This window comes from Martes martes (assembly GCF_963455335.1).
Source record: "Martes martes genome assembly, chromosome: 10".
Lineage (NCBI taxonomy): Eukaryota > Metazoa > Chordata > Mammalia > Carnivora > Mustelidae > Martes > Martes martes.
In genome coordinates this window covers 15,822,752-15,835,089 of record NC_137898.1, presented here as the reverse complement: position 1 = coordinate 15,835,089, position 12,338 = coordinate 15,822,752, and the positions used below count along the sequence as shown (strand labels likewise).

The 12,338-nt window shown below is 37.0% G+C and overlaps 1 protein-coding gene across 1 annotated transcript; it reads left to right on the top strand.

Moving 5' to 3' along the window:
• Window positions 1–10,680: 10,680 nt before the first annotated feature.
• LOC308351191 (olfactory receptor 4P4-like) lies at window positions 10,681–11,622 on the top strand (the record flags this gene model as incomplete). The annotated part of the gene is made up of 1 exon (XM_080816654.1): window positions 10,681–11,622. The coding sequence occupies exon 1, from the start codon at window positions 10,687–10,689 to the stop codon at window positions 11,620–11,622; it is 936 nt and encodes a 311-aa protein (XP_080672780.1). The 5' UTR covers window positions 10,681–10,686.
• Between the last annotated feature and the right edge of the window lie 716 nt (window positions 11,623–12,338).

Here is a 12,338-nt window from a genome sequence, read left to right as displayed (position 1 = left end):
TCTGTTTGATGGCTTAATGTAGACTTTGGCAAAAGTGTTTTGGAATTTTTTTTTTTTAAGTATACAAATGCTATGTACCTCTGTGTGTGTATGTGTCTGTGTCTGTGTCTGTGTAATGACTGTGCCCATGCATGTGTTGTTTTGGGACTCTTGGGGCTCTTGGAATATTTCAGCACAGGTCAGGGAAATTCCTATCCCATCAGAAAGAATGCTTTGCAACAAAATTTAAGTATATATAAGTACATAAATATATGTGTATATATATAAATATATGTGTGTGTAAATATATATATATTTATTTACATATTTATTTATACACATATATACTTTTTTTCTATTCTTTTTCCAAGGGTCCAAAGGTTTGATTGGCAAAAGATGGATGACATTGTTTTTAAATCTGAAAGATAAAATATAACAAATTAAATCACTTATCAATTTATTCATAGGTTCCATTCATCTACATTGGAATTTACTCCTTATTTAAAATCTCATTTTTAATTAGAGGAATATCTGTCATCAATGAAGAAATCTGTGACACAGCTTCTTTCTTTATGCCCCAGAGTTATCAGAAAACACCAGGCTGGAAGAAGCTTAGATACCTTGTCAGGGGCCTAAGGGGAAGACCAGAGGCCCAAACTAGCTGTAGCTGTAAGAGTCTTATGTGACTCCCTGCCCCAGCCCCCTCTCCTAATCTTTCAACTGTGCTCAACCCTATATTTGTCCACAAGCATCCATTGTGAGGGCTGATTCAGGTACTGTACCTAAATCATCCACTAAGAGATACTAGTAAAATCAAAATGGTCTCAAAAAGTTGATGATTTAGGTACAGCGCGAAGGCTGAAGTATTTGGAATTGATTGTTTTGAAATATCTATTTTATGTGGCACCATAATCATGGGGGTCTCTGGTGATGACGAGAATACCGGAAGAGCTGAAATCAGCCCTCCGGATGGGCTGTCAGAGCAGGATGGAAGGCCTGTCTTCACCTCTGGACCTCCCCATTTCTGTGCCGTTCATATAATAGAGCCTCCATGGTTAGAGTAAGTTCTCACATGCAGGCGATTCCGAGGGGATATGGTGTGTCAGGTGCACTATGGTGGCCAGGAATTTAAGGTCTCAGTTAGGAAAACCTGCTTGGCACCAGCAAGCTGTATGATTTTGAGCATAATTGACATGACATTCCTAGTTGAATTCTTGGTATATGGTAAATATCCTATACGTGATTGGAAAAGTTGCCTTTGTTTTAGGATTTTAGAATTCAAGGATTTTGTTGAGAGGTGTTAAATAGTATGGCCAGTAAAAGGGTGTATCCAAGCTCCCTCAGTGTGAAGTCTCAAGTTTTTGAAAACTCTGTTCCTTACCTGTCTATTAACAGCAGCAAAAGTTCTATTTTTACTCATTATGTTAGTAAAAGAAGCCCTGATGTTTCTTGATTCCTTCTATCTGAGGCTACCCACCGATGAGGAAGGGAGGTGGAGACGCTCATGATTTTCTCTGTGAAGCTAACTATTGGCTTGACTAGAACTTGATTTCTGGGGCCAACAGTGTCTCCTCACTACACTTTTTCATTAGAAGGAAGGAAAAACCTTGGAAGCTTTTGAAAGGCTGCCTCTATTTACTAAACATCCTCAAGCCATTGGTCTCTTTCTGCTGGTACAAGGTTTTCTGACTGGATTCTCAAGCACTGTTAACATATTATTCTCCTCAAATTCTTTATCACCAATGTTATGCTTTCAGTATTATTTAGTTCTGTCCACCCATATTATAAATTCTATGATAAATTTGTGAGAGAAAATAGGTATAATGCTTTCACTGTTACCTTTTACATATTATATGGTTTACTGAAACCTGTTTCTTTTCTTTCAACTGAATAAGTTTTCTTATTATTTTGAGACTATCTTTAGAAATCCTTCTTTGTTTATGATTCTTTGTCAACTTGCTTCTTATTCCTCATGCAAATATGCTTTCCTCGGGCTCTTCCTTCAGCGCACCCAAATAAGCAAACTGTAATTGAATTCAGCTCTGAATCCAACTGGAAATGTTTCACACAATAACCTTCAGGGCAATTAAAAGTAGGCTTCTTTCCCTTGAGACTCAAGCATTTTTGAGAATGTTTGACCTGCCCATTTTGCTGAGATTCCTGGCCCATCTGTCCCATCCAAGTGGGTGCTTGTTGTAAGAATTCTGGTCTCAGAGTTTTTGGTTTTTGACTTTGAAATGCTCTATAATCTCAATTTAAGTGCAGGTATGATTTAGTTTTCCCTACATAAGCTTAATCTGGTCATTGGCTCTTTGAAATTTATTACAAACAAGGTCTCAGCCGTATGTTCATGGAATATATTGCTTCCCAACCGGGTATGAATCCATATCTAATGACGTTCTAACTACATCTAATTATTGATGACTTGGTGCTGTTCATGCAGTTTTATGGTATTGCAAATAAATATCTAGAGGTAGAATTGGTAGAAAATGCTTATGAAGTATTTTATTTATTTTAATTATTGAAAGAGACAGAAAGAGAGCCTACAAGATTGTGTCATAGTGTGGGGAGTGAGGAACAGAGGTAAAGGGAGGGAAGCAGACTGTTCAGAGCAAAGCCTGATGTGGGGCTTGATCCCACAACCCTGAGATCATGACCTGAACTAAAACCAAGAGTGGGATGCTCAACCAAATGAGCCACCCGGGTCCCCCTAGAAAATAGCTTATGATTAGCTTGGATAGATATCATCAGCTGGATTTCAAATATTTTGTAAAAATGAACAATTCCTTTCAGCAACATATGAGTTCCATTCCTCATATTATTAATTTGTGGTTGGTTTGTTTGTTTTTTTTTTTTTTTTCCCTCACTTTTCTCTTGATTGATCTCAATGACATTTTTGGAGTTTTATTAATTCTTCTGGAGGGTTAACATTTCTCTATTTAAGAATGTTTGTTATCTTTTTTTTTTAATTTTTGAAAGATTTTATTTATTTGTTTGACAGAGAAAGAGAGAGAGAACACAACCAGGCATGCAGCAGGCAGAGCATGATAGAGAAGCAGGATTCCTGCTCAGCAAGGAGCCAGACATGGGGCTCCATCCCAGGACCCTAAGATCATGACCTGAGCCAAAGGCAGACACTTAACCAACTGAGCCACCCAGGCACCCAGGTGCTACCCCAAGAGTGTTAGTTATGTCAGCCATTTAGTTCCTTAGTTTATTACATCATTACCTCTATTTTGTTTGGATTTTACTTTGGTTTAGTTTCCAGGATCTTGATTCCTGAGATACTTATAACTCATTGATTACTAAACAATAGCTGTTTTTAATAATAGAAGTGATAATACTACACATTCCACACATTTAAAATAGTGACAAAAGATATAGTGTTCATATTAAGGCCAATAAATTCAATGCCTTAGACTGGACAAAAAAGTCTTTTAATGATATAAACTACACAAGCTCCTGAAAGTTTAAGATACATATTCTCAGTGGTCTTTATTTACATCTTCAAGTAACTGAATTTATTACATTCTCTTCATGCCCCCTGTCTGGATAGTTCTGGTAGTGAATTTTACCCAACATTAGAGAAAAATAATTTCTATTCTATACAAAACTCACAATAATAAAACAGAAGTGAATTTATCTTAACTCATTTCATTGGTCCAGCACTTTTGGATACTTCTAAATAATGCTAGGTTTTCTATACATTCCTTAGAATTTTCTGTGCAATTATGTCATGTTGAAAACTATTTGTTCTACCAAATTCTTGTTCAATATGAGAAACTTTCCTTTTTTTTATGTGAGTTTCACATGGTTGTGCCATACAAGATCAACGTATAACATTAGTTGCATAGTTTGTATTGGAAACTACCAAACAGAAATTGGATTTTTAAATTCCAATTCCAATAGCATCAAATATACAATATACCTAAGGAAAAATATGACAAAATAGGGGCAACACACACTCAAAATGTTATAAAAATTCTGTTGAGCATATATGAAGAACTTAATAAATAGAAACAAATATTGTGCTCCTGGGCCAGATGACTCAATACTCTTTGGTTGTGAATTATCCCCAAATATGTGTTTAGATTCAAACAATCCAATAAACATGAATGGGCACAAGTTTATTATTTTCCAAAGTGATCTAAAATGCATGCAGCAATGTAAAGAAACTTCATTCGGTCACACAACTTTAAGAAGAACAAAGCTGGGAACTTACATTATCTCATTTCAAGGTCTATTTTAAAGCCGCTGTATTCAAAACAGTGTGTTGTTCTCGAGCAGCTAGACAAGAAGATCAATGGGCCAGCCTAGAGAGTCCGGAGACAGACCTGCTTGCATTGGTCAGCTAATTCTCAACAGGGGTCTGTAGGCAATTTAGTGGAGAAAACATCGTCTTCACAGCAAATGGCAGTAGAAATCTTAGACGTTGATATGTACCAACAGCAACAACACCACAAAAATCCATGCATCACAGCTTGTACGAATTCAATTCCAAATGGAACGTAGACCAATATGTAAAAGGGAAATGAGTAATCCATTTAGAATAAAACAAAGGCAAGATCTTTGTGACCTTGGATTAGAAAAATAATTTGTAAACACAATCAATGGTATGGTCCATATTAAAAAATATATAAAATGCACTGCATTAAAACGGAACCTTTTTCAGCAGAACAAGTTTATGATGAGGAGTAAATTCAAGATTTGAAGATGTTGATGGGACACCTGTATATGTCTCTAAGGGGAGTCCTAGAGTGTGACTGTCAGGGGAAGTTATATAAGATATGATGAGCTATCTTCTCTGTGGACTGATACAGGCTACATTGGGTAAAGCTTAGTCAACATTGAGCACAGTGTTGAAATGCACAACATAGCTGAAGGGCTATGTAGGGGAGGAGAACTCTTCCCTTTTTCCCTTCTCTGTTCTTTGGCTCATCTAGCAATTAAACTGACATAAAACAGATTAACAGAAGAAAAACAAACTTCGATTTCCTATGTATGGGAACCCCAAAGAAATGAAACTCCCTCATAGTCAGGAAACTGAAGTGTATATGTTCTCCTGAGCTAGGGAAAGGGGGTAGGAATTCAATGGGCACAGAGGGGAATTTGAACAAGGAAGCCCTGCAGAGACCCCCAAGTTAACCATGCCCACCCCACACTCTTTGTAGTTTTCTCTGGTGGTATCTCTCTTCCCAGACCAGGCCCTCTGTCTAAATTCTTTTAGGTAGGTACTGGGGAGGGGAAAAAAAAAAAAAAAAAACTCCTCTTGAACTCTTTGGGTCTGATTGTTTTCAGTTCAAAACATCCAAATATCTAAGTGGCACACTGGGACAGCCTGCCCTGAACCCCATCAGATAAACTCCTTCATTTACTCAGGACTAGAAAACTTTCAAAGCCTGGAAACAGCTTTAAATTTAGAAATATCCATTTTCTTGCTTCTGGCTCTGCAAGTCAGTTGTTTAAATGCTAAAACTTTTGTGTCTTTCTATGCATATTAGAGGTAATAATACTTATGTCAAAATATGCAAAATTGTAAGTTTTAAAAAAATCAATGAATTTTCTTAGATTTTATTTATTTATTTTAAAGAGAGAGAGAGAAGCTGTGGGTCGTAAGGACAGAGGGAGGAGAAGCAGCCTTCCTGATGATAAGGGGTTCCATCATTCCTGGGCACTGAAATCTGACTTAAGCCAAAGTTAGAGGTTTCCAAGGTTGAGCCATCAAGGTGCCCACTTCCTCTTAAATTTTTCATCTTTCTTATGTCTCCTACCTTCCATGTTCATGGGGAAAGAATGTTTATTGTCTTATCGTTCCTTTTCTTTTGTTCCTATCCCACAACCATCCATTCCAGCGAAGTTAGCCCCGAACCATGGATAGTTCTGCACCCGTTCTCATATTGCAGATTGTTGACTGTATTGATTTATCAGCTCTACACACATAACATCTTGGTAATGGGTCATACTTGGACTGTCAATGCTCCCGTGTGGTTCTCTTTGTTCTATCTCATCTCACATTTTCCTCGTAGCTAACCGGGTCCTATCACAGACTACACTGCTTTCCCTCTGATTCTTCAGAAAGCTGGATGAATCTACAGAACAGTCAAAATTTCTTGACCTGATTTGACTATGGCCTTTCTGGGTCTCCAGAGAAGTAGTGCCTGAGGCACGCTAATGCGAAGGAGGAAAGCAACACCCAGGGCAAACAGAGACATCACTCTGGGTGGTGGTTTAGCACATTGGCCAGGATCTCTCTAGAAATGCCTTTGGGAATGTAATTACTTACAGCTTTCAAAGAACTATTAATTTCTGTGTTGTCACCTAAAGTTTATAATTCGTTGGTCCCAAACAAATTTTCTTCAGGAGTAGGCAGAAGTTCGATGATTTCCGGGACCTAAATACTCCTGTTACCTTTTGCAGGAATTAAAAAATACTTTTATTTTTTTCGTGGTCTAGCATTCAGATGTTAAATCAGCATTTGAAATTCCTAGCCTACTTTCCTGGGTGATAACAACGCCTTTCTTCATCTCTGATAGATTCAGTAAATATTTGAAGTCCACTTCCCTTGTGAAACTGTAGAAGGAGTAAGTCACACTGAGATTTCCAAAATATTTGTAGAGAATTAATCGGGAAGTATGTGAATTACTGACTTGTAATTCTCTTCATTTTATTGCAGATTTTGATGCTGGGGATGATTTGGCACAGTGAGTATCTGGGAGACGGAATGTAGCCTGAAACTAACCTGCCAGACTCTCAGATCTTACGCTTAGCGAATTACCCTTGTCACCTTGGGTTGGGAAGGGTTCCACCAAGCACAGTCTAGACTAATTATATGGTCTTATTCCATACAAATCCATTCCAATACTATAAGTTCTTTTGCAATATATGCTAATTCCATTCCTGTAAAAATGCTTTACATATGTTAGTTTTAATTGTGTATTACTCATTGAATTTCATTGAGTGAATTTCATTGTGTCCCATTCTTGTACTTACGTACTACCCTCCATATTGCTTTAAGAAATAGCCTTGTTTATGCTTGAATATGTACAGTAATGAGAAATTCCTATATTTCAAGCACTTGTCATCCTAGAATAGTTTCATCCGAGTCAACTAATTTAAATTTATAGCATGCTCTTCTGCTACACTAAGGGAAAACATGAACATGTGATGGAAGATTATATATATATATTTGAGAGAGAGAGAGAGTGAGCATGGGTAGGGGGTGAGCACGGCAGGGAGGGGGGAGAGACACAGGGAGAGAGAGAAGCAGACTCCCTGCTGAGCAGACAGCAGGATGCAAGTCTTGATTCCAGGACCCTGAGATCAGGACCTGAGCTAAGGACAGCAGCTTAACTGACTCAACCACCCAGGCACCCATGATGGAAGCTTTAATTTAAACATAAAAGCCTCTATTCTTATACTGATAGTTTAACTAAAAGCACACTCAGAATTTTTATTTAGAGTAACCAAGGAAGTAAAGTAATCAGTTAACTATATTTTCACAGTGCAAAAAAATCACTCTAAGCATTAGGGTTAAGCATTCCCTAAGAGGACCAATCAGGCATCCAACTAACCTAAATGTTTTCCCCAACAGATTGTTGAAACTGAAGTTTACCTGATCAGTTATGAAGTCCATGTTATGATTTTTTTCCTCTATTTTCCCACTGGCCTTGGTTGTGTGGAGGTGCATGACACTTTCTGTGGTTCTAAACTAATCTGTTTTGAACCAAAGTGTCACGGGCTATTTCTTATTAGCTCATGGATTCCTCATTAAAATCTGAATTTCGTAATGATAATCTTCATTGTAAAGGGAGTAAGATGGAGTTTAGAGAGATGAAGGAATTCACTCAAGGGCTGCACTGGTCGGTTTCCTTAAGACGCCTCAATGTTTCTCCCTCTTCCTGTGTTGGGCTCTTCTAACCACTTGTTCAGTGGTTGTCTGACATTTTTTACACATCAACTAAAACTTCAGTCTTTAACCTAAGAGGTATCTATAATATCCCTGCCATCAAAATGTTATTTTTATGGCAATAAATTTCCTCCCTTTTTCCCTTTTACATCTGCTCTCTGCAGCGATCATGGGTAATGACCCCCAGGTTACAGGGTGAGATGGGTAAGTAGCACTATTGTGGATTCAATGCCAATGATGGTCTAGAAACAAGGAAGAATCCTGATTTAAACAATCTACATGTTGGTAAAACTGAAGGAAAATTATTTAAAATTTTTTAGAATGAGGAAATGCCAGAAGAGATTTATGTTAAGTAGTCCGTATATCTTTATCTCCATAAATACTCAGGAAGACAGACTCCATGTCTGTTCACCCATCGTCTTGCATCTTCTTTTCTATTCAGTTATGGGTTCAGGATAGTCTTTTCATGCTTTCCTCATGACACCCATCATCTTCCCACCCAGCTTTCTTCCATGACATTAGTCCCAGATTGAGGGAGAATTCAGGATTCTGTCTCCAGACATTCACAGAGTATTACTCCTGCATCCTGAGAAATGATTAGATTCCCTTGATCTGAGTTTCTTCTTTTTAAAATCAGAGATCTGGATTAGTCAAGTGAATTCTGCCTTTAAATTGTTTGTAGTCTTCTTGAGTAATAATTCTTCTTAAACCAAATTGTTTTAGGTAAATAACTGTACCTAAAAAATTATCATTTCCCACCTCATTAACAAAGAATAAACATCACTTGCAATGAGTAGAAAATAGGTCAATGAATTCTACCTCCCTAAAACTTTTCAACTAAAGAGAGGTTAAAGTTAAATGCTGAATACTCTTTAATTCAGTATTATTTTCAAAAAGTAAAAATTACTCCTTTGTGAAATTAGAATTTAGAATAATAAGTTAAAGCAGAATTGCTCTCCTACTTTATGGACCATTTTCTGAATGCCTCTCTGTTAACTCTCTCTATATATATATATGATATATAATTAATGTTATAATATATCATATCAATTATATACAGATAGGATATATATAATATATAGAGAGATATACTACATATATATGTATAGATGTATGTATCTATATATGATACTCTCTAGGACTATACAACACAATAATATTAATTGTGAGATTCCCTACTGTTGATGATTTCTATTTAACTTTGTTACAAATGCATTCTGAGTGTTTTTAAAAACAAACATCTGGAGGCCTAGACATGACTGTCCCAGCAGGTCCAGAGAAATATAGGAAGTACACTAGCTGTTCAAACCCACTGGGGACAGATAATTCCTCATCATTCAGAAATAAAACTCCTTGAAATGCATTCTCTCTATTCTTAACTCATGTACTGATTAAATAATGTCTTTAAATTACACATCAGATATAAAAGATGGAAATACATGAATGTTGCATTTATTTTCTTTTTTTTTTAAGATTTTGATTATTTATTTGATAGAGAGATCACAAGTAGACAGAGAGGCAGGCAGAGAGAAGGGGAATCAGGCTCCCTGCTGAGCAGAGAGCCCAATGCGGGACTCGATCCCAGGACCCTGAGATCATGACCTGAGCCGAAGGCAGCGGCTTAACCCACTGAGCCACCCAGGTGCCCCGCATTTATTTTGTTTCAACAAATATCGCTGAGTGCAACCTGACCACTAAGTTTCACTAAAGTTACCTTCTATGTCATCTCCTTTTTTGACACGAGTTCCTTAGATTTATACAAACACATGAAATTTTTGACAAGAGCATGACATAGGCACTATTGTAACATACTTGAGCAACTGAACGATTTTATCTATCCTTTAATGATTGTCATTGCAAACATCAATAATAGTATTTACATTTTTTAAATTCTCTTTAACACATGAAACGTAACTAGGAAAAATGAATGAAATTGCTAATTTATTTCCACAATTCCTGTCATGAATAGACATTCTCTATTTGCTGTATAGCTTTTCCCCCACTCTTCGCTCTATAAAATAACAGTGATCCCATTGGTTTAGCATGACCCATTGGCAATATTTGGTCACATAGCCAAAAAAAAGAGTGTGCTTTATACAAATTAATCTTTAGCAGTTCAGACTGGCATGTTTGCATTTCCTGAGGTATCAGTGACAGATGATTCATGGAATTTGACCAGAAAAGAGTGAAAATAGAAAAGTTGACCTCATGTATTAGGCACACACATTTAAGATACGTACAACAGGAATGCCTGGGTGGCTCAGTGGGTTAAAGCCTCTGCCTTCGGCTCAGGTCATGATTCCAGGGTATTGGGATCGAGCCACACATGAGGCTTCCCGCTCTCTGCCTGCCTCTCTGCCTACATGTGATCTGTCTGTCAAATAAGTAAGTATAATCTTAAAAAAAAAAAAAAGATACATACAACAAAGTATTTTTTGACTTGGCAGAATTTTTATAAATCTCTTTCTTATCTAACTAATATAATTAATAATGAATAGTCTTTCATTTTCAAAATATCATTAAATATTTAAAATCATTATCAGTAAAATTGAGTAACATACATAATCATACCCATTATAAAATTATTACACAATACTTCTATAGAATCAAACACAATAAAACAGGAGAAAGCAGCTAAATTTAAGAAATCAAGAATAATTAATATTAATATAATATTCATGTCAATCTACTCTTAAAAAATTTTATTCATTGTGTTCATATTATTAGGCTTTCACCAAATTTCTGTTTACTTCCTTCAGGTACATACTCATTTGTGTGGAACATATAGCAAACTCAAGTATATGGAGAAGCCGAGAAACATCTCAGAATTCATACTTCTAGGACTTTCGTATGACCAGAACATAGAAATATTTTGCTTTGTGCTCTTCTTATTCTGTTTTGTTGCCCTGTTGGCAGGAAACCTTCTGATCCTTGTCTCCATTCAGTGTAGTCCTCTTTTTCACCAACCCATGTACTACTTCCTCAGCCACTTATCCTCTATGGACATCTGCTATACCTCTAGCATTACACCCAAATTAATTGGTGACCTGCTAAGAGGGACAAAAACCATCTCCTATGGTAATTGCATGTTACAACTATTTACCATGCACTTCTTTGGAGGTACTGAGATCTTCATTCTTACCGCCATGGCCTTTGATCGCTATGCTGCCATCTGTAAGCCTCTCCACTATCTGCTTATCATGAACAGGACAAGGTGCCACCTCCTAGTCTTGGCTGCTTGGGCTGGTGGGGCTCTCCATTCTTTTCCTCAATTGTTGATGGCAATCCAATTGCCGTTTTGTGGTCCTAATGAAATCGATCACTATTTTTGTGATATCTTCCCTCTGCTGAAAGTTGCCTGCACTGATACCTACATCACTGGTGTCCTTGTGGTTGCCAATTCAGGTATGGTCGCCTTAGTTACCTTTGTTGTCTTGTTTGTTTCTTATGTCATTATTTTGTTTAGTCTAAGACATCACTCAGTTGAGGGAAGACGCAAAGCCCTCTCCACCTGTGGGTCTCATATCACTGTGGTCATCTTATTTTTTGGACCCTCGATCTTTGCCTACCTTCGACCTCCAACCACTTTCCCTGAGGACAAAATATTTGCTCTATTTTACACCATCATTGCTCCTATGTTCAATCCCTTAATCTATACACTGAGGAATACAGAGATGAAAAGTGCCATGAGGAAAGTTTTGTGTCAAACATTACTTTCGAAGGAAGTACACAATTAATTGAGCAACATATACCTAAGTAACTTTATTTAAAAAATGAGCTTGATATGACTAAACGAGCTAAGAAATATTTGATTATCTTTATATTCAATGTCTATCATGAATGGAATCCATGAAAGAAAGAGGAATTATAAAGAAATTTAAAGGGATAGCTTAATGAATCCTAATTCCCACATACCAGGATTAATTGAAAACTTAGTTTTATGGAGTATTAAGGAGGTGTGATTAGGGTCACCAGTAGAAAAAACTGCCAAATCAAATAAAGCAACATTATTTGGTCAGTGAATTATAAAGCCAAAACAATTTTAATGATAATTCTATTAAAAATCCTGCACTTATATGCCAGTTCTCATAATGATACACATTCTACACTAGTGACAAAGTTGAAATCTAAAATTAAAATAATGACTTTAAGTAATCACAAATATCTTTATGATAGAACATTCATTTCTGGGGCACCTGGGTGGCTCAGTGGGTTAAAGCCTCTGACTTTGGCTCAGGTCATGATCCCAGGGTCCTGGGATCTAGCCCTGCACTGGGGTCTCTGCTCAGCGAGGAGCCTGCTTCCTCCTCTCTCTCCCTGCCTTTCTGCCTAGATGTGGTTTCTCTCGGTCAACTTAATAAACAAAATCTTAAAAAAAAAGAACATTCCTTTCTACTTCCTCTAGTGGCATTCAGAAATCAGCTGCACAATGAAGAAATCCGTATAAAAGAAC